The sequence below is a fragment of the Pan troglodytes genome, chromosome 10 (genome assembly GCF_028858775.2).
Source record: "Pan troglodytes isolate AG18354 chromosome 10, NHGRI_mPanTro3-v2.0_pri, whole genome shotgun sequence".
In the NCBI taxonomy this organism is placed as follows: Eukaryota; Metazoa; Chordata; class Mammalia; order Primates; family Hominidae; genus Pan; species Pan troglodytes.
Window position 1 is genome coordinate 13,757,738 of NC_072408.2, and position 21,938 is coordinate 13,779,675.

Here is a 21,938-nt window from a genome sequence, read left to right on the forward strand (position 1 = left end):
CCCATGATATGAATACATGTTTCACCTATGCATTCTCCTAATGCTGAACATTTATGTTGCCTCTAGGCCCCCACCACCAAAAATCATACTGCAAAAACACTCATGCACATGTCATATGATGGAGCTGTATTAAAGAGTCTTTGAAATATATCCCAAGAGGCAGAATGTTGGTTCTTAATTTATGAAAAGATTTTAATTACTTAAAAAATATATTCATAAAACATATGACTCAACATGAGAAGATTTCTCATACCCTTCTCCTCTCCTAGTGTCAGCCAGCACTTCTATGCAGATGATTTGATGCTTCTCAAACATGTACCTTCAGCACTGGTTCTGATCCCACTAGTGTATGGTGATGGGGGTAGGTAGTGGGAGGGGTGCTGATTTGTGAGAAATACCAAAAGACTTGTCTAAAATTCGGTATCATTCTTTTCTACAAACTGCTCCCTCTCTTCTTAAATGACAATTTAACTTTCTCAGTGACTCAGGCTCAAAATGTTATTTTCAGTCTCACTCATTCTGTACCTCAAATCCAGTAAGTCAGGAGTTGGCAAGCTACAGCCTGTGGGCCAGATCTGCCCCACCACCTGTTTTTATATGGCTCAAGAGCTAAGAATGGGTTTTACATTTTAAAATGGTTGGCAAAAAGTCAAAACAAGACTATTTCATGCCACTTCATGAGAATTATACAAAATTCAAATTGTAATATCCATAGATGAAACGCTGAAACACATCCTAACTTATTCATTTATGTATCCCCTGTGGCTGCTTTCACACAACAAAGATGGAGTTGAGTATATGCAACAGAGACTACAGGTCCCACAAAGGGACTATCTGGCCCTTTAATAGAAAAGGTGTGGTTGGGTGCAGTGGCTCACACTTGTAATCCCAGCACTTTGGGAGGACAAGGCGGGCAGATCACCTGAGGTCCAGAATTTGAGACCAGCCTGGCCAATATGGCAAAACCCCATCTCTACTAAAAATACAAAAATTAGTCAGGCATGGTGGTACATGCCTGTAATCCCACCTACTTAGGAGGCTGAGGCAGGAGAATCGGTTGAAGCCAGGAGGCAGAGGGTGCAGTGAGCCAGGAAATGTCGCCACTGCACTCCAGCCTGGGCAACTGAGTAAGACTTTGTCTCAAAAAAAAAAAAAAAAAAAGGGTTTTATTAACCGTTTTTGGTTTGGGGGGAGAAAAAAAGGTTTGCTGACCCCTACAGTAAGTCACTAAGTCCAATAAATTCTTTGGTGTTGTTTCCTTTATCTTTACCCTTTTCATTTTCCACAACCAGCATCACAGCCCAGACCCTTAACACCTCATGATTATATGACAGTTTTATAATCTTACGAATGCTGTTTCCATTTCCCTTGGTCCTATCAAAACTCTGCTCACAAACTTTCAGTGGCTGCCCATTAACGATAGGGTAAAGTCCAAACTCTCTTATCTGGTGCCAAGAACCCACCTACTGACCTCTAGCCCATCCACCTTTCTCGTTCCAACCTACCTCCCACCATCACCCAACACAAATGTTTTCCCTACAGCTCAACTGGGCTATCTGCTCTTTCCAGACATACTAAGCTTTGCTGCCTCACATCTTTGCCCAACCTAATCCCTTTGTTCAGATACCCTTCTGTTTCTACCAAAAAAATCTCCGTCGCATTCTTCAAAACTTCATTCCAATGCCATCTTCTCCATAAAGCCATTTGTGAGTTCCCTCCCTACTCCAATTCCCTCTCGAGAACTTTTTTTTTTTTTTTTAAGACAGGGTCTTGGATGGGCACAGTGGCTCACGCCTGTAATCTCAGCACTTTGGGAGTCCGAGGCGGGCAGAACATGAGGTCAAGAGATCGAGACCATCCTGGCCAACATGCTGAAACCCTGTCTCTACTAAAAATACAAAAATTAGCTGGGCGTGGTGGCACACGCCTGTTGTCCCAGCTACTCGGGAGGCTGAGGCAGGAAAATCACTTGAACCCGGGAGGCAGAGGTTGCAGTGAGCAGAGATCTTGCCACTGCACTCCAGCCTGGCAACACATCAAGACATTGTCTCAGGAAAAAACAAAACAAAACAGGGTCTCACTCCAATGCCTAGGCTGGAGTGCAATGGCACAATCTAGGCTCATTGCAGCCTACCAAGTAGCTGGAACTACAGGTGCACGCCACCAGAACCGGCTAATTTTTGTATTTTTTGTAGACATGGGGTTTTGCCATGTTGCCCAAGCTAGTCTTGAACTCCTGGACTCAAGCAATCAGCTCTTTTAAATGCTGGGATTAGCCACTGTGTCTGCCTCTCTGAGAACTTTCTTTTCTTGTCTTTTTTGAGGTGAGTCTCGCTCTGTCACCAGACTGGAGTGCAGTGGTGCGATCTCGGCTCACTGCAACCTCTGCCTCCCGGGTTCAAGCAATTCTGGAGAACTTTCTTATGCCAATCAGCAATCTCTCTCCTGATATGCAGAATGGCATTCATTTGATTACACATGTGCTCCTACTTGAAACTGAAAGCTCCTTGAAAACAGATACCATGCTTTGTCTTTTTATCCCTGGGCACATCATTGCTTAGTACATAATACCTGAAGGCTTATTAGTGTACCATTTCTTCCCCGATTATACTCAGCGTATGAGACAACAGACACATCTTTTTTTTTGAGACAGAGTCTCACTCTGTTGCACAGGCTGGAGTGCCGTGGCACGATCTCAGCTCACTGAAATCTCTACCTCCCGACTTCAAGCGATTCTCCTGCATCAGCCTCCCAAAGTGCTGGGATTACAGGCGTGAGCCACCGCACCTGGCCCACACAGGCACTTTTTAGCCCAGAAAAAAGAACCAGGCCAGGCATGGTGGCTCATGCCTATAATCCCAGCAATCTGGGTGGCCAAGGCAGGTGGATCACTTCGAGGTCAGGAGTTTGAGACCAGCCTAGCCAACATGGTGAAACCCCATCTCTACTAAAAATACAAAAAAAAACAGCTGGGTGTGGTGGCAGGCGCCTGTAATCTCAGCTACTCAGGAGGCTGAGGCGGGAGAATCACTTAAACCCAGGACACAGAGGTTGTAGTGAGCACAACAGAGGCTGCATCACTGCATTCCAGCCTGGGCGACAGAGATTGTGTCTCAAAAAAAAAAAAAAAAGAACCAGCAGCACACTGACTAATAGCTCTACATCTTCAGAGATGCAATTCAATCCCACCTCTATATCTTTCCTGAATACTCCAATATGCAGTGTTCCCCAAACCAACCCCTCTGCACTAGTGTGTCACTGATTGGACACATAGTCACCTACAGCTCATGTACAGTTAGTTAACTTTCAATTCTGTGTGTCTTCAACCCTAACGTGTAAGTTACTTGGGAGCAAAGCCTTCCATAGAATGAAGAAAGTGAGAACGGTGCGCTGGATGGACAGACTCCCTCTGCTGCAGGACGTTATGCACTTTCAAGTTTGTCACTTAAGCAATATATTCCTCCCCAACCGCTCACCTTAAACCTTCGAGCTAGAAATTTATTCTTGATCTCTAAGAAATTGCCACGGTTCATTTCACCCTTGAAAGGCTCATTGAGGATGGCATAGCGTGGGTCATTCTGGATGTCTTGCCACCGGGCATAGCCATGGCTATTGGAAAAGTGCTCAGGAAAAACAAAACAAGGAAAGTAAGAACCTCAAACTAAAAGACCTTCAGAACCTTTCACCAAAAGCCTCAGTACAGATTCAGGCAAAGGATACTTTATAATGCCGGCTAGCAGCCAGTAGTCATGCCGTCGATGCCAGATCTCATAAGTCTTCTTGGTAACTGTGGCTGCCCGCTCTTCATTCTGCCAAAGGGAGTGCAACTCTGAGGAGGAATTTAGGGAAGGTTGGGGGTGGGGGGAAGCAAACATCTGTGAGAATTGAAAAAGCTACTTATTCTTGTCCCCCACCATCCCCTACCCCTGGATCCATTTCATATAATTTGCTTCTGGCTTTCTCCACAGAACCCACTATCAGTTTGGCATTCCCTCATCAAACAGAGGTAAAGAGGTAAAGTCCCTGTACCGTGGTTTCTGACAAGAACCCCAATTTCACATCAGATCCTTCTAACCCTGGTGGGCCCCTCATTTCCATACCAGTAAAACCACCATCTGCAATGTTAAACATGAAACGTTGTTTAATATTTTTCTTCTGTTTCTCATCATTCAGGTCCTTGGGGGTCTCTCCATTCTGAAGCATCACCTCTTTTTTCTCTTCTTCTTCTTTCTTCTCTTCTACAGAATATGGGGAAGAAAAATGTCAGCTCCAGCCAAAGCCCAGCACCATCGCCCTTACCCAGAACACTGTATGCTACAAGAATCCATCCACCTACACCCCTTCTCCACCTGGGTGTCTCTCAGACCCAGAAAATGGTGCCATTGGCCCACTGACAACTAAATGTGGGGACAGGTGCAGTCTTTTATCTTGGGATAAAATGGCTAGATGAGTATGGACAGGGAAGCAGGGCAGATACAGTCCTTGCTTCTGGTTTTAGAGTTCTTCTAAACCACAATCAACTTCTCCAAACACCCACCTTTGTCTTCTACCACAATAGGGGTCAGATCTATTGCTGACTTTTCCTCCACCTTCTCTACGTCAGCAGCACCTAGGGGAAGAAATGTTATTGAGACTATACCTAAAGGAAGAACATTCTCCTCTGTTGCACACTATTATCCAATTGGATAGACCCACATCTAAATGTCTGCAATTACAGTAATGTCAGCTGGGCATGGTGGCTCATGCCTGTAATCCCAGCATTTTGGGAGACAGCAGCAGGCAGATCACTTGAGGTCAGGAGTTCAAGACCAGCCTGGCCAACAAGGTGAACCCCAATCTCTATTAAAAATACAAAAATTAGCTGGGTGCGGTGGCTCATGCCTGTAATCCCAGCACTTGGGGAGGCCAAGGTGGGTGGATCACCTGAGGTCAGGAGTTAGAAACCAGCCTGGCCAACATGGTGAAACCCTGTCTCTACTAAAAGTACAAAAATTAGCCAGGCGTGGTGGCTCACACCTGTAATCCCAGCACTATGGGAGGCCGAGATGGGTGGATCTCTTGAGGTCAGGAGTTCGTGACCAGCCTGGCCAACATGGTGAAACCCCATCTCTACTAAAATACAAAAATTAGCCGGGCGTGGTGGCGCATGCCTGTAATCCCAGCTACTCAGGAGGCTGAGGCAGGAGAATTGTTTGAACCCAGGAGGTGGAGGTTGCAGTGAGCCAAGATCACACCACAGCACTGCACATCAGCCTGGGCGACGGAGCAAGACTCCATCTCAAAAAAAAAAAAAAAAAAAAAAAAAACGATTAGCCAGGCATGGTGGCTACTCAGCAGACTGAGGCAGGAGAATCACTTGAACCCAGGAGGCGGAGGTTGCAGTGAGCCAAGATCGTGCCACTGCACTCCAGCCTGGGTGACAGAGTGAGACTCCGTCTCAAAAAAAAAAAAAAAAAAAATTTTGGCCAGGCGTGGTGGCTCACACCTGTAATCCCAGCACTTTGGGAGGCCAAAGCGGGCGGATCACGAGGTCAGGAGGTGGAGACCATCCTGGCTAACACGGTGAAACCCCGTCTCTACTAAAAATACAAAAAATTAGCCGGGCATGGTGGCAGGCGCCTGTAGTCCCAGCTACTCGGGAGGCTGAGGCAGGAGAATGGTGTGAACCCGGGAGGCGGAGTTTGCAGTGAGCCGAGATGGTGCCACTGCACTCCAGCCTGGGCAACAAAGCAAGACTCCGTCTCAAAAAAAAAAAAAAAAAATTAGCTGGGCATGGTTGTGGCACGCCTGCAATCCCAGCTACTCAGAGGCTGAGGCAGGAGAATTGCTTGAACCCAGGAGGCGGGAGTTGCAGTGAGCAGAGATTGTGCCACTGCACTCCTGCCTGGGTGACAGAGTGAGACTCCATCTCGAAAAAGCAACAACAACAACAACAAATAAAGTCATAAGAGATACCTTAAGTTAGGGGAAAACCTGCCACCTAAAATCAAGGGTGCAGGATTCTTCAGTGTGTCGCTTCCTCCTGATATCTCTACAGCCCCAGCGAAAATTCACGAGTGACCATGGTTCACACAGGGATCTGTAGTGCTTAATATGGATACCGGCCAGGCATGGTAGCTCACGCCTGTAATCCCAGCACCTTGAGAGGCCAAGGCAGGTGGATCACCTGAGGTTAGGAGTTGGAGACTGGCCTGACCAATATGGAGAAACCCCCTCTCTACTAAAAAATACAAAATTAGCTGGGCATGGTGGTGCATGCCTGTAATCCCAGCTACTCAGGAGGCTGAGGCAGGAGAATCGCTTGAACTCAGGAGGCGGAGGTTGCAGTAAGCCGAGATCGCACCATTGCACTCCAGCCTGGGCAACGAGTGAAACTCCTTTTGAAAAAAAAAAAAAAAAAAAAAGCCAGGCACAGTGGCTCATGCCTGTAATCCCAGCAATCTGGGAGGCAAAAGCAGGTGGATCATGAGGTCAGGAGATTTAGACCAGCCTGGCCAACATGGTGAAACCCTGTCTCTACTAAAAATACAAAAATTAGCTGGGCATGATGGCATCTGTCTGTAATCCCAGCTACTCGGGAGGGTGAGGCAGGAGAATCGCTCGAACCTGGGAGGTGGAGGTTGCAGTAAGCCAAGATCGCGCCACAGCACTCCAGCCTGGCGGCAGCACTAGACTGTCTCAAAACAAACAAACAAACAAAATGTGGATACCTTTACCTTTGGGCTCTGTCTCCATAGGTTCCTCTGTTCTCTCCTTCACCTCTGCCTTTTCCACTTTCTCCTCTCCCTCAGGGGGTTCAACAACGACCTTTTCATCCTCTGAGGCAGGGGCAGGGGCCTGTGTACACTTCAAAGGAAAAAAAAACAAAAACAAAACAGATGAAGCAGACAGGCCAGCAACTAAAAGGAAGACTGGACTTACACATTTGTCTTTAGTATGGCATTCAGTCACCCCCATCTCTTACCTCAATGGCAGTCTCAGGGGCTGTAGATTTAACCTCCTTTTCTCCTTCTATGCTCTCTTCTTCTTTGAGGCTATTTTCCTCTATTTTTATCCCATCTTCTGCAGAACAATAAGAGACAATCAATTAGGAAGAAGGTACTAGATCAGAGAGAAGGTCATTTCTTCCCAGTCTGTCTCATCTTAAATTGTCCTCTCGTGCCTTTAAGAGCCAGCCCTATTCTTAGGATGGCCCTCCTAAACTGAGAGGGAATTGCTGTGTGTCCTGCCAGACTACCCTGTTAGAACTGAGCACAGGGGAGCAGAAAAATAGGCCAGGACAAAAAGAGAGGGACAGAAAATGATAGGACAGGCAGACTTACCAGCAGGTGGGACAGGTGCAGGAGTGTTGGGCTGCGTGTCCCCTGGAGTGGAGGGTGTAGGAGTTTTTGGGGAGGGTGACCCTGGCTGGGACATTTTCTTGTTTTCCTCTACCTCAGCCAGTTCAGGCATGCTCCAGCGCCCATTAACATGTTCAAACTCCTGAACCTGTAGCAATGGGACAAGAAGTTGAAGACCCAATTCCAGCTACAGGCTCCTTTCCTATTGGCCTTCCAGTCTCTGCCTCCCGGGTTCAAGCAATTCTCCTGCCTCAGCCTTCTGAGTAGCTGGGAATACAGGTGCCCGCCACCACGTGCAGCTAATTTTTGTATTTTTAGTAGAGATGGGGTTTCGCCATGTTGACCAGGCTAGTCTCTTAACTCCTGACCTCAAGTGATCCACCCGCCTCAGCCTCCCAAAGTGCTAGGATTACAGGTGTGAGCCACTGCGCCTGGCCCCCTAGAAACAATGGCAAGAGGCTCAGGGCTCACCTTCTTGCGAATCAAAGACATAACACCAATTCTAGTAAGGACATGCTGGCGAGACAGGCCTTCTCGGGGGACACCATCAGCAAAGGTCTCAGCCCCATCTGCCCCCGGCTCACATAAATGCCGCATGAAAAGAGAGACATATGCCCTGTGTAAAGAAGTAGAGAAAGAGTTAAATAGGGATCATGCTGACTCTTAGATTCTTTTCCATCCCTTCGTGAGGCATTATCACAGGCAATAACTATGGCTCCACCTTGAGGTAAAGCCCACCACTGCACGGGAAGGCTTATCTCTAGACCCCACAAGAAGACCCAGGTTCTCTTCCAGGGAAGCTAGGAACACATTACTAACAGCTTCACCTGCCAACTTCAACAGAAAAGATAGCCCACTTCCCTGCACGGCTGGGCCTAGAACCATGGAATGACCAGATAGATAGCAGAAGCCCTTGCTCTAGATCAGTCCACTCCAGCCCTCAACTCACTTGAACTCTTTCTCTGACTTGCCTCGCAGGTCTCTTACAAGCCACTGGGTAGTAAAAGCATCCTGAGGTGGCATACCATATCGCATAATTGCATTAAGAAAGGCTTTTCGCTGACGAGCATTAAAACCAAGTACCTAGGGGAAGAAGAAACCCAGGTGAGAGGCAGCAGGTCGCATTCCACCAAAGATGCAATATCTGACACTCACCCCTCCTTAGAATCGTATGGCACTTACTTCAATATTCCCACCAACACGGGCCAACAGAGGAGGCAATGGCTTATCTTTATCATTCCGCAGGCCCTTACGACTGGGCCTACGGGGAGCTGCAAGAAGAAAAAGATGAATGAGTGACACAGGTAGGATATTAAACAAAGCAACATTTAGAAAAGCAACAAAAAAAGCACAGCCCTCACCTTCTGAACGTTCATCAAAGTCTTCATCACCTTCCTCTGAAGCCACTGAGTAATCGGACTGGTTGTCGGACTGGTCGTCCTGCCAATCTGGAGGGAGAGAGGGCAGATGAGCGGGGCCCACTGCTCTAGTGGAACGGCCCATGGGTGGGGGGCGGGGCCGGCCACACACACCTCGGTCCTCCTGGGAGCCATCATTGTAGTTGACCTGTTTACGGATTCTTTTTCCTTTGCCCAGATTTCGGGCTAGATCTTCTTGCTGCTGCTCATAATGGTGCCGCAGCAATTTCTCCCAGTAGTCAGGATCCACACTTTCTTCCTGTTTAATGATTTCCCGTTCTACCTCCTCTTCCTCCTGGGACAGAGGGAGGGCCAGGACTCAGGAGTGCTGAAGTCAGCATCACCAGCTACCCCTGGTCCTCACAGTTCCCACTCTGCTAGCTCCTTTTCATGACTGGACTCTTAAATACTTGGTGTGCCTGTTTGGACCTAAGAACTTAGAAGAAATTTAATTGAGAGTACACAGCTCCTCATAATTACGTATAGATTAGCAGTCAGCATAACTCAAGAAAAACATGGGATAGAGCTATTATCACAGGTAAGGATGAAGAGACAGAATGCTTTCTTCTAACCCCTTGCACTGATGCATATACAATTGAAAGATAGCAAAAAGAAAAGAGGTCAGAGCCTTAGCAAGGCAGAATGGAGAAGCTTCTGAAGTACTGTAAAAGATTTTCATAAGAGAGAAGGAAGGAGAGGATGACTATAAGCCTTTCTATTCTTCATAAACTTCATAAAAGCTTACCAACTGTCTGCAGAACGAAAAGAATTCTATATAGCCTCTTATGTCCCAAAAACACTGATACTCCTCTAAAAGTGAATTTTTTTCAGACACTTGAGGACCACTCACTGATTCCACATCCCTTATATTGGAATTAAACAGCTGCTAATAGCATAACATTAGAAACAACCTAAAAGCCCATCATTATGGAACTAATTAAATAAATTACAATCGGCCCTCTGTATCCATGGGTTCCGCACCTGTGGATTCAAACAACCATAGATGGAAAATATTCAGAGAAAAAACAAAATTATGTCTGTACTCAACATGTACAGACTTTTTTCTTGTCGTTATTCCCTAACCAATGTAGCATTTACATTGCATTGGTATTACTTTTATGTTTACAAGGAAAAAAAAGTCTTTGGGTACATATATGTGAGTGTACATATATGTGTATGAATATATGTGTAATTTGTATACACATAAAATATTTTTGGAAAGATATAAAAGGAACTGAAAACATTAGTTGTCCACAAGAAGGGAACTAAATTGTTAGAGGACAGGAGAGAAAAGAGATACGTGTGTGTACATATAAATATATATATATTTTTTTGAGAGAGGGTCTAGCTGTGTTGCCCAGGCTGGAGTAGAGTGGCGTCATTACGGCTCACTGCAGCCTCGACTGCCAGGTTTAAGCAATCCTCCCACGCAGCTGGGACCACAAGCGTGAGCAACCACACTCGGCTAATGTTTTTATTATTTAGAGACGGAATTTTACCATGTTGCCCAAGTTGGTCTCCAACTCCTGGGCTCAAGCGACCCTCCTGCCTCAGCCTCCCAAAGTACTGGGATTCTAGGCATGAGCCACCGTGTCTGGCCCTTTTGTGTATTTTGAACTATGTAAATTCTATCTATTAAAAATAAAACTTAAAAATATTTTAAAAGAAGTCAACAGCAGCTGTCGTCACTAATCAAAGAACAATTTGTATACTTATGTAGTCACCAGCAAGGATGATCCACTTAGCATGTGCTCTCCCATCAATCACTTCTATTACATTCACTGCCACTGAAAGGAATGTGAGCATTCTATCAATAGGGTCGTTTCTGATTGAACACTACGGTACACAGACCTATGTCAGACCATTCAGCCACACTTACATATAAACTGAGGTTGGACGCATTACCTTCGAGAACAAAATCACAGGTAAGCATCAGGGAAACACAGCAAGGGGGATGGTTCTGAGGTGGAAGAATGAGAAAAGATGACAAAGACCACCAGAACCAATGCCAACTGAAAGAACCCGGAGCTGAGTGGTTTACAGAAGACAAGAAAAAGGAAATTTTATTTTTCCATTTCATACCCCTCTATATCATTTAGGAGCGAAAAACATTAAAACAAGCCAGACACACATTCCTCACATACTATTTTTTTTACTATAAAAGACCAAGAAAAAGAAGGGAGGAGAATAAAAAGGTATATACCGATTCTAATCTTTTTGAGACGGAGTCTGGCTCTGTCCCCCAGGCTGGAGTGCAGTGGGGCAATCTTGGCTCACTGCAAGCTCTGCCTCCCAGGTACAAGTGATTCTCTGCCTCAGCCTCCCGAATAGCTGGGACTACAGGCGCCCGCCACCACGCCCAGCTAATTTTTGTATTTTTAGTAGAGACGGGGTTTCATCGTGTCAGCCAGGATGGGCTCGATCTCTTGACCTCGTGATCCACCCGCCTTGGCCTCCCAAAGTGCTGGGATTACAGGCGTGAGCCACCGCATCCGGCCCAATTCTAATCTTTAAAAAAACATGGTGAAACCCCATCTCTACTAAAAATACAAAAAATTAGCTGGGTGTGGTGGCACGTGCCTGTAGTCCCAGCTATTCGGGAGGCTGAGGCAAGAGAACTGCTTGAACCCGGGAGGCAGAGGTTGCAGTGAGCCGAGATCATGCCACTGCACTCCAGCCTGGGCGGGAGAGCAAGACTGTGTCTCAAGAAAAAAAAAAAAACACACACACAAAGAGGCCAGGCGTAATGGCTCACACCTGTAATCCCACCACTTTGGGAGGCCGAGGCAGGCGGATCACTTGAGGTCAGGAGTTCTAGAGTATCCTGGCCAACATGGTGAAACCCCGTTTCTACTAAAACTATAAAAAAATTAGCCGGGCATGGTGGTGCATACCTGTAATCTCAGCTACTTGGGAGGCTGAGGCAGGAGAATTGCTTGAACCCAGGAAGTGGAGGTTGCAGTAGGCTGTGATTGCACCACTGAACTCCAGCCTGGGCAACAGAGCAAGACTCCGTCTCAAAAAAAAATACATAAGGCCAGGGGCAGTGGCTCACGCCTGTAATCTCAGCACTTTGGGAGGCAGAGGTGGGTGGATCACAAGGTCAGGAGATCGAGACCATCCTGGCTAACACAGTGAAACCCCATCTCTACTAAAAATACAAAAAAAATTAGCCGGGTGTGGAGGCAGGCGCCTGTAGTCCCCAGCTACTTGGGAGGCTGAGGCAGAAGAATGGCATGAACCCGGGAGGCGGAGCTTGCAGTGAGCCAAGATCGCACCACTGCACTCCAGCCTGGGGGAGAGAGTGAGATTCCATCTCAAAATAAATAAATAAATAAATAAATAAATACACAAGGAGGCCTGGTGTGGTGGCTAACACCTGTAATTCCAGCACTTTGGGAGGTCAAGGCAGGAGGACTGCTTAAGGCCAGGAGTTCAAGACCATCCTGGGCAACATAGCAAGACATCTCTAAAAACATTTAAAAAATTAACCAGGTGTGGTAGCACACATCTACTAGGGTCACTCTTCAGCCCAGGAGTTTAAGGTTGCACTCAGCTATGATTGTGCCACTGCACTCTAGCCTGGGTGACAGAGCAAGACCCTGTCTCTTTTGTTGTTGTTTTTCTTCAAACACAGTCTGGCTCTGTCATCAGGCTGGAATGCAGTGGCGCAATCTCAGCTCATTGCAACCTCTGCCTCCTGGGTTCAAGCAATTCTCCTGCCTCAGCCTCCCGAGTAGCTGGGACTACAGGTGTGCTTCATCGTGCCTAATTTTTTTATTTTTAGTAGAAACGGGGTTTCACCGTGTTGGCCGGGCTGGTCTCAAACTCCTGGCCTCAAGTGATCTGCCTGCCTCGGCCTCCCAAAGTGCTGGGATTACAGATGTGAGCCACTGCACCTGGTAGAGACCCTGTCTCTTAAATAAAAACCAGAAAACACAAAGAGATAGATTACCTAGGATCTTCTGCCTTTTCTCTAGAGAGATGAGGTAGCATTCAAAATTTCATTTGTAAGGTTTAATAAAACACATAAGAGAAAATGACATTCTGGTAAAGAGCCAAAATAACTGTTGTGAGCATGATATTTGGTTGTAAGTTTTCTGACAACCAAGGCAAAGATGAAAATCTGATTAGTCATGTTATCAGCTTTGTTTTCAAAGGAAGAGGATCAATTCATCAACATAAGAATTTGCCTACAGATATTTTCCTCTTGTCTCAAATACCACCTTGGTCTCAATTCCAATTTTCAGACCAATTACCAAGCACAGGATTGCCTTGGATTCATACTCACCCCCATTTCTTCTTCCCGTACCACATACTGGGCCACTTTGAATGAGCTCAAATATTCATTCATGCCCTGCAATTCTGTGTCTTCAGTCTCATCCTGGTTACGGTCCAGCAGCCGTTCAATGGCCTTATCATCGTAGTGGATAACACTGCTATCTTCTCCCTCTTTGTTGTCTCCTCCTATAAAAAATCAAGGGCCCATATCCCCAAAGTCAGTTTCAGCAGCTGCAGTGGAAAAAGCAAGTCCCACAAGACCCTTGGTATCAAAGATTCTCCCTAACCTTTAGAGAAGGCCAAGCCCCACACCAAAACGTAAGTTCTTGACTACCTCACCTCCATCAGTGGCTTCATCCTTGAATAGTTCCTCAGTGCCAAATTTGAGGATATCATCAAGCTCCTGTTTGGACATAGATCCAGTCTTGGAGCCCAGCCCAGGCCGCACCACTAGATGCGTCAGCATCATTTTCTTCTTTGCCACCTGCGTGATGCGCTCCTCCACTGACGCACGGGTCACAAACCGGTAGATCATTACCTTTTTATTTTGCCCAATCCGGTGAGCTCTGCTAAAGGCCTGGAGTTGAACAGGAAATAAAGCCAGAAATTGTATTTTCCTGGTGCCACTCTTATCCTGACTTCCACATAATATTCTAAATTCAGTACAAGGCAAGGTCCACAGCCTACATTCATAGGAAACTTCCTTTTGCACCCCTGCCTCCAGACACCACCCTCTATTATCATGTTACCCAAAATAGGATCACAGCTAACCAAACTCTGGCTTACAATAAGGTAAACAACACAAAAAGAATCTGTTGTTTCTCACTTAAAAACCTAATTCCAGATGGTGCAGCCCTCATAGAGGCCACTATGCCTTTCTAGCATAACATGTTACTTATTAAGGCTGCCTGCTGCCTCTGCTCACCTGAATGTCATTATGGGGGTTCCAGTCAGAGTCATAGATAATAACTGTGTCAGCAGTGGCCAGATTGATTCCAAGGCCCCCAGCTCGAGTGGAAAGCAAGAAGCAGAACTGCTGAGCACCCGGTGCTAATAAAAGAACCAAAAACACCATTAGAAGTGCCTCCTAAATTCCAATTCATAAATGTAGTTTAAAAAATTAAGCCGGGGGCAGTGGCTCATGCCTGTAATCTCAGCACTTTGGGAGGCAGAGGCAGGTGGATCATTTGACATCAGGAGTTCGAGACCAGCCTGGCCAACACGGTGAAACCCTGTCTCTACTAAAAATACAAAAATTAGCCAGGCGTGGTGGTATACACCTGTAATCCCAGCTACTCAGGAGGCTGAGGCAGGAGAACCGCTTGAACCTGGTAGGCAGAGGTTGCAGTGAGCAGAGACTGCACCACTGCACTTTAGCCTGGGCAACAGAGCGAGAAACTCCATCTCAAAAAAAAAAAAAAATTTAGCTGGGAATGGTGGCACACGCCTGTAGTCCCAGCTACTCAGGAAGCTGAGGCAGGAGAATCACTTGAGCCCAAGAGTTCAAGGTTATAATGAGCTCTGACTGTGCTACTGCACTCCAGCCTGGGCAACAGAGCAAGACCCTAACTCTTATAGAAAAATGTCAGAATAGGCCAGGTGCAGTGACTCACACCTGTAACCCCAACACTTTGCGAGGCTGAGGTGGGCAGATCACCTGTGGTCAGGAGTTCGAGACTAAGCTGGCCAACATGGTGAAACCCTGCCTACTAAAAATACAAAATTAGCCAGGCGTGGTGGCAGGCACCTGTAATCCCAGCTACTCGGGAGGCTGAGGCAAGAGAATAGCTTGAACCCAGGAGGCAGAAGTAAAAAAGAAAGAATGTCAGAATATAAAACCTCATTAGGCAAACACCACAGTAATAATCATTGTAAGCAAGGTCCACAGACGAATACTAAAATCAGTGTGAAAGTTTAAGGAGAAACAGGACACTGACATAGTCTCAAATATCTCCCTCAAGCTATTTATCAATCAGAATGGGAACAATAGAAACTTTACACTGCAGAAACTCAGCAGGCACCACCTTAACCAGTGATCAAGTCATTACCAGTAAGGGGACATATGAACATCATGTCCGTCCCCCAGTATGATGAACTGAAAAGGACACATCATCGACTGGGCGTGGTGGCTCACGCCTGTAATCCCAGCACTTTGGGAAGCTGAGGCGGGTGGTTCACAAGGTCAGGAGATCGAGACCATCCTGGCCAACATGGTGAAACCCTGTCTCTACTAACAGTACAAAAATTAGCCGGGCGTGGTGGCGGGTGCCTGTAATCCCAGCTACTCTGGAGGCTGAGGCAGCAGAATGGCTTGAACCCGGGAGGCAGAGGTTGCAGTCAGCCAAAATCAGGCCACTGACTCCAGCCTGGTGACAGAGCAAGACTTTGTCTCAAAAAAAAAAAAAAAAAAAAAAAAAAAAAAAAAAAAAGGACACATCATCACCTCTGTGGCATTCTTGCCCAGAATGTCTAATCTAATCAAGAGAAAACATCACACAAACCCAAACTTAGAGACATTCTACAAAATAACTGAACAGTGCATATCAAAAGTATCTATATTGACCAGGCACAGTGGCTCACACCTGTAATCCCAGCACTTTGGGAGGCCAAGGCGGGCGGATCACCTGAGGTCAGGAGTTCGAGACCAGCCTGGCCAACATGGTGAAACCCTGTCTCTACTAAAAATACAAAAATCTGCTGGGCCTGTGGTGGCACACACCCGTAATCTCAGCTACTCAGGAGGCTGAGACAGGAGTATTGCTTGAACCCAGGAGGCATAGGTTGCAATGAGTCAAGATCGCGCCACTGCACTCCAATCTGGGCAACAGAGTGAGACTCCATCCCAAAGAAGAAAAAAAATCTGTATCATATAAGAAAATAAAGAAATGTCACAGATAGCAGGAAGCACAATAACTAAATGGAACACGGGACCCGGGATTGGATCCTGAAACAGAAAACAGACATCAAGAAAAATTGGTGACATTCATTGAAGTTCTGTCATTTATAGTACAATACCAATGTTAATTTCCTAGTTTTGATCATTGTACTGCAGTTACGTAAGTTATTATTAAGAGAAGCTAGCTAGTTGAACAGTATACATGAACTCTCTCTGCTGTTTTGCAACTTTTTTCTAAGTCTAAAATTAAAATAAAAAGTTTTTTTTTTAAACAAGGAGTAGTGATACTGAGCACAGTGGCTTATGCCTATAATCTCAATACTTTGGGAGGCCAAGGCAGGAGGATTGCTTGAGCCCAGAACTTTGTGATCAGCCTGGGCAACATGGCAAGACCCCATCTCTACAAAAAAAATTTTCTAGTTAGCTAGGTACAGTGGATCAAGCCTATAGCCCCAGCTAGCTGAGAGGCTGAAGCAGCAGGATCACTTGAGCCTGGGGGTGTGTCCAGGCTGTAGTAAGCCATGATTGTGCCACTGCTCTCCAGCCTCGGCAACAGAGTGAGACCTTATCTCGAATAAACAAAACAAAACAGGCTGGGCGTGGTGGCTCGTGCCTGTAATCCCAGCGCTTTGGGAGGCCGAGGTGGGTGGATCATGAGGTCAGGAGATCGAGACCATCTTGGCCAACATGGTGAAACCACATCTCTACTAAAAATACAAAAATTAGCTGGGCGTGGTGGCACACGCCTGTAGTCCCAGCTATTCGGGAGGCTGAGGCAAGAGAACTGCTTGAACCCGGGAGGCGGAGGTTGCAGTGAGCCGAGATCATGCCGCTGCACTCCAGCCTGGGCGACAGAGCAAGACTCCATCTCAAAAAAAAACCAAAAAAAAAAAACAAAAAAAAAACCTAGTAGCGTCTACTGAGGCAGACAAGTCTGCTAGTAACTTGCTATTTGAGCTTGAACAAGTCCTGACCCTTTGCTTGCCCTCGAGATACAATGCTTTCTTCTTTCTAGCAGAAAGAACAAATACCCCAAAAGAAAAAAATCTCCTAGGAATAGTCCAATACATTCGTCCAATTGAGACATTCAAAAGCTTTACTCCATCTCAAATGACAAAGTCCCAAAAGAACTACACAGAAAAGGAGATGCACAAGAAGTTACAGTCCAAAGATATAAGCAAATGAGGATTCCTGAAACTAAACAACTCCTTCTCTCTCACCATTGAAGCGGTCAATGGCCTCTTGCCGCATGTTCCCAGTGATTCCACCATCGATGCGTTCGTATTTATAACCTTCATGTTCCAAGAAATCCTCTAGCAGGTCTAGCATCTTGGTCATCTGCAAAAGAAGCACGGTTTAATTATGGAAGAGTCAGATGGTAATCCCTTTCCTTAGGTCACTAAGGGTTGTCTATGACTGTTCCCTAAAGCTCCCAGTCCACATGATACCTGGGAAAAGATGAGTACACGATGCCCACCCTCCTTAAGGTTCTTGAGCATTTTCTGCAGCAGCAATAATTTCCCAGATGCTCTGATTAGGGCACTGCCATCATACATGCCATTAGGCATCTTAGGGGCTTCCTGAGAACAAATGCAAAGAAAAAAGTATTAAAAGAAAGCCCACATGGAGAAGACCCAACCCAGGGAGGAACAGGAGATGGCACTACATACCATTGCAGCCACAGGGAAGAGGTATGGATGGTTGCAGCACTTCTTAAGATCCATCACCACATTCAGCAGAGACACCTGGTTGCCACCACCTCGGGCATTGAGTGCTTCAAAATTTCGAGTGAGGATGTACTTGTAGTATTTCCTACATGGGCAAGGTAGAAAGACAGGTTAGACTTGAGAGCCTTTCAATGACTAATAATGCAGTGCCAACAACTGAGATCTCTCTTCCAACACATCCCACTTTGGAACTAAGGACACCTAATGCACAAGCACTACCACCACCACCATTTTAAATAAGGAAAGGTATAACCTAAAATAAGTAAGAACTATGCGCTCCAGCGCCCTAGCATCAGGTTTCTTCAGGCCTTGCTTGCTCCTGTCACCAGATGCCTTGAAGCTGAGTGGGGGAGGAATAGGAAACACTCTGCAGACTGGCAGATGTCTCAATGGAGTCTGCTTCTGTCCCTCCCAACTCACTTCTGCATAGGGCTCAGCTCCACACGCACAATTAGTTCTGTCTTGGAGGGCATGTTCTTGAACACATCGGCTTTGAGCCGCCGCAACATGTGCGGCCCCAGCATGTCATGCAGTTTTTTTATCTGGTCCTCCTTGGCAATGTCAGCAAACTCCTCCAAAAAACCTTCCAAATTGCTTCAGAAAGAAAAAGGAAAAAAGTTATTGGAGGAGAAAGGAAGAAAGAAAAGTGATACAGGAAATGGGCAACAGGAAGAATGAGAGGCACAATTATGAGCCGATTACAGATAAACACATACTTACTGGAACCTCTCGGGGGTGAGAAAGTTGAGCAGATGAAACAACTCTTCCAGATTGTTTTGTAATGGTGTCCCAGTCAGCAACAGCTTGTGCTGGAGTGAGTAACCATTCAATACCCGGAAGAACTGGTGAAGCAGATGGAGAAAGGTGAAATCCAATGAAAACAGAGCTCTAGCAAATCTCTACAAAATTTCAAGTTTTTCACTGCCCAATAGTTAAGCATCCCACTCCTCACATTCTTTTTAAAGGCCTGGCCACCAAGGGCTGTCACATACAAGGAAGGAAGGCAGAGACAATTTTTCCCTCTCCTCTCCATCTACAAGTTTTCCCCTTAATGAATTGGTAGTACTAGAAAAAACCCAAAGTGGGGGCTCCAACATCCCTCCCTCAGCCCTCACCTTAGACTGATTGTTCTTCAGCCGATGGGCTTCATCCACGATGAGGCAGGCCCAATCAATAGAGCCCAAAATAGCCATGTCAATGGTGATCAATTCATAGGATGTCAGCAGCACATGGAATTTCACAGATGCCTCTTTCTGCACATGAAGGCAACTTGGTCACTACTAGTCAGTTCCTCTGTGTAAGCACAACCAGGAGACTGATGGAATGTTTTCCTCCTCCCAGGGTTACCCTTTTGCCTCACCAGGGACCAGATCACAAGGAGGTAAACTAAGCCAGAAGCCACAACTCTTTCTCTAGGGTGGCTTCCCTCCCCTGAGATACCTTCATGCGGGAGGCCTTCTTGCCACCACGAATGGCATTGTCTTCAAAGGAGAACTCATTCTCTCGGATGATGGCACGGCTGTCCTTGTCACCCACATAGGTTACGACATACATGTCTGGAGCCCACATTTCAAACTCCCGCTCCCAGTTGATGATGGTAGAAAGAGGGGCGCTCACTAGGAAGGGGCCTTTGGAATGACCCTTTGAGAAAAAAGAGGAGAGTCAGGACTGAGGGCCCCAGCACACTGCAACCCCAGCGAACACCCACCACCCTGCTGCCCCCTCAAGCTGAGCCAAGGACTGACACACCTGCGCTGCTGCTCCTGTTCTCACCTTCCTCTATACAAGTGCCCAGCCCACTCCTTTCCAAAAACCCAAGGTCCCACCATAACTACAAGTCTTACCTCTCCCATTAAGTCTTTATATACTTTTTTTCTGAGACGGAGTTTCACTCTTGTTGCCCAGGCTGGAGTGCAATGGCGCAATCTCGGCTCACTGCAACCTCCACCTCCCGGGTTCAAGCGATTCTCCTGCCTCAGCCTCCCAAGTAGCTGGGATTACAGGCGTGCACCACCACATCCGGCTAATTTTGTATTTTTAGTAGAGACGGGGTTTCGCCATGTTGGTCAGGCTGGTCTCGAACTCCTGACCTCAGGTGATCCACCAACCTCGGGCTTCCAAAGTGCTGGGATTACAGGTATGAGCCACTGCGTCCAGCCAAGCCTTTCCATACTAATTCTACTCATAATTCTACTTCCCTCAACACACAGTCATTCCCCTAGAACTGATACTCTATGGACCCACTGCTAATCCTACCCAGGGCTCCATGCCCTCAAATCTTCCGCTGTGTACATGTGTTTATCCACTATCACATTTATCTACTATCTACTAAACACATGTGTACATGTGTTTATCTATTATCCACAGTGTTCTTGAAGGTCAGAGACCAATTTTTTTATTCCCTTCTCTCTCTACTCAGTGTAAGTGAAGGCTTCAAACACAAAACACCCACACAAAAAACTATCCACCCCAGATTTCCTTACCTCCTTGTAAAGGGAATACAGGAAGACTGCTGTCTGTACAGTTTTCCCAAGGCCCATCTCATCAGCCAAGATGGTGTCAGTGCCCTGAGCCCAGGAGAAGCGTAACCAATTCAGGCCCTCCATTTGATAGGGGTGCAGGGTTCCACCTGTAGCATCCAGGTACTCTGGCTGTCGCTCATACTTCACTGTTGGCTGAAGGATGAAACAGAGAAGTCAAGAGCTGGCAAGGAACTCCCCTCCTCCCCTAATACAGCAGCTGCTTCCTCCTCACTAGTCTTCACGGATCCTCTTGGGGAAGAGCTACAGAAAATTCTGAGGGAAGAGATCCCCTATGATTACTGCAATTTCATATTCAGTTTAGGGTCCTCCAGGAAACAGGGCTTAACCAGACCTGATTTTGATCCTACAGATCACTGAGGAAAAGCACATCACAGACTCCCTACCAATACAATAATTCTACTAGTCAGGATCCACCAGGTAAATAATCGTTATGTCCCTCTTAGATTCATCTTTTTAACTTTAATCACCCTCAAATTACACTGTACAAACAAAACCCAGAGGAACTGAGCCTGAATTAAGCCAGATTCCAATGTAAGTTCATAAAAGCTAGGCTATGTGGCCCCTCCCCCCAGATAACACTTCTTCAATCATTCAAAATATACCTCCTTTTTTTTTTTCTGATGACAAAAGAAGAAAGTAATCCTAGTGCTTTCTGATATATAGAGATGTGGAGAAGTGGGGAAGCCGACTTTGTGAAGTAATCTCAGCTACAAAGTTACTATCCGCATTTCATTACTTAAGAGTACCATCATTAGACTGCAGCAAACATACATTGTCCTACCCAACAAACTACAGTCCCTTCCACCCCCACTCACATCAACTGTTGGCGTTTCTGGAGGCCTCTCCAACTTCCGAAGCTTCACCTTCTTGAGCTTCTTGCCTGGTCGGCCTTCCTCACCCCTCATTAACTCCCTAAAGAAGAAAGACATCACACAGCTGCCCAAAATCCTTTTCTATAGAAGAAACAACTTGGCCAGGCGCAGTGGCTCACACCTGTAATCCCAGCATTTTGGGAGGCCAGCACTTTGGGAGGCTGAGACGGGCGGATCACCTGAGGTCAGGAGATCGAGACCAGCCTGGCCAACATGGTGAAACCCCGTCTCTACTAAAAATACAAAAATTAGCTGGGCATGGTGGCAGACGCCTGTAATCTCAGCTACTCGGGAGACTGAGGCAGGAGAATCGCTTGAACCCAGGAGGCGGAGGCTGCAGCGAGCCACGATCGCACCATTGCACTCCAGCCTGGGGGACAGGAGCAAGACTTCGTCTCAAAAAAAAAAAAAAAAATCAGCTAGGTGTGGTGGCGTATGCAAATAATCCCAGCTACTCAGGAGGCTAAGGCAGGAGAATCGTTTGAACCAGGAAGTCGGAGGTTGCAGTGAGTCAAGATCACGCCACTGCACTACAGCTTGGTGACAGAGCAAGACTCCATCTCAAAAAAAAAAAAAAAGAAACAACTCTATGCCTCACCCAAAATCACTCACCTGTGATTCCAATAGCTCTGCTTGAACAGGTCGTAATCCTGGATCTCCACATCCTCACTCTCCCAAGAAGCCTGATCGTAAGGTAAGTCCCGCCACTTGATCAAGTAGTGGACGTGGCCCTTCTTGTCCACACTGCAAGTCCAGGAGAGAAAACCCTCAGAGCCAGAAAAGGCAACCCTCCTCACTTCCTCTCAAAAACTGGCAATACCGTTTGTTTCACACCAGACCTCTAGGTATGCCACAGATCAC

The 21,938-nt window shown here is 46.5% G+C and overlaps 1 protein-coding gene and 1 non-coding gene across 27 annotated transcripts in view; both read right to left on the minus strand.

The window, feature by feature from the left end:
* CHD4 (chromodomain helicase DNA binding protein 4) overlaps nucleotides 1-21,938 on the minus strand; it is a 37,723-nt gene that overhangs the window by 4,245 nt on the left and 11,540 nt on the right. For 11 of the 26 annotated variants that reach the window (XM_016922845.4, XM_063786247.1, XM_054664000.2 and 8 more), the window contains exons 13-37: nucleotides 21,690-21,821; nucleotides 21,021-21,117; nucleotides 20,146-20,337; nucleotides 19,103-19,303; nucleotides 18,778-18,915; nucleotides 18,383-18,504; nucleotides 18,083-18,256; nucleotides 17,606-17,747; nucleotides 17,384-17,515; nucleotides 17,156-17,273; nucleotides 13,965-14,089; nucleotides 13,379-13,616; nucleotides 13,050-13,225; nucleotides 8,873-9,053; nucleotides 8,702-8,788; nucleotides 8,523-8,611; nucleotides 8,290-8,423; nucleotides 7,812-7,956; nucleotides 7,323-7,488; nucleotides 6,965-7,062; nucleotides 6,717-6,846; nucleotides 4,538-4,609; nucleotides 4,101-4,238; nucleotides 3,721-3,829; nucleotides 3,477-3,609 (exon numbers count right to left, since the gene is read on the minus strand). In XM_016922845.4, coding sequence (XP_016778334.1) covers nucleotides 3,477-3,609; nucleotides 3,721-3,829; nucleotides 4,101-4,238; nucleotides 4,538-4,609; nucleotides 6,717-6,846; nucleotides 6,965-7,062; nucleotides 7,323-7,488; nucleotides 7,812-7,956; nucleotides 8,290-8,423; nucleotides 8,523-8,611; nucleotides 8,702-8,788; nucleotides 8,873-9,053; nucleotides 13,050-13,225; nucleotides 13,379-13,616; nucleotides 13,965-14,089; nucleotides 17,156-17,273; nucleotides 17,384-17,515; nucleotides 17,606-17,747; nucleotides 18,083-18,256; nucleotides 18,383-18,504; nucleotides 18,778-18,915; nucleotides 19,103-19,303; nucleotides 20,146-20,337; nucleotides 21,021-21,117; nucleotides 21,690-21,821 — 3,469 coding nt within the window. Of the gene's footprint in view, nucleotides 1-3,476; nucleotides 3,610-3,720; nucleotides 3,830-4,100; nucleotides 4,239-4,537; nucleotides 4,610-6,710; nucleotides 6,847-6,964; nucleotides 7,063-7,322; nucleotides 7,489-7,811; nucleotides 7,957-8,289; nucleotides 8,424-8,522; nucleotides 8,612-8,701; nucleotides 9,054-13,049; nucleotides 13,226-13,378; nucleotides 13,617-13,964; nucleotides 14,090-17,155; nucleotides 17,274-17,383; nucleotides 17,516-17,605; nucleotides 17,748-18,082; nucleotides 18,257-18,382; nucleotides 18,505-18,777; nucleotides 18,916-19,102; nucleotides 19,304-20,145; nucleotides 20,338-21,020; nucleotides 21,118-21,689; nucleotides 21,822-21,938 lie in introns of all 26 variants that reach the window. The other 15 variants (XM_016922846.4, XM_016922840.4, XM_016922839.4 and 12 more) reach the window with 4 other exon arrangements.
* On the minus strand, nucleotides 7,148-7,283 carry LOC112205156 (small Cajal body-specific RNA 11). Its single transcript, XR_002939007.2, has one exon. It is a non-coding gene; the product is annotated as a small Cajal body-specific RNA 11 (non-coding RNA).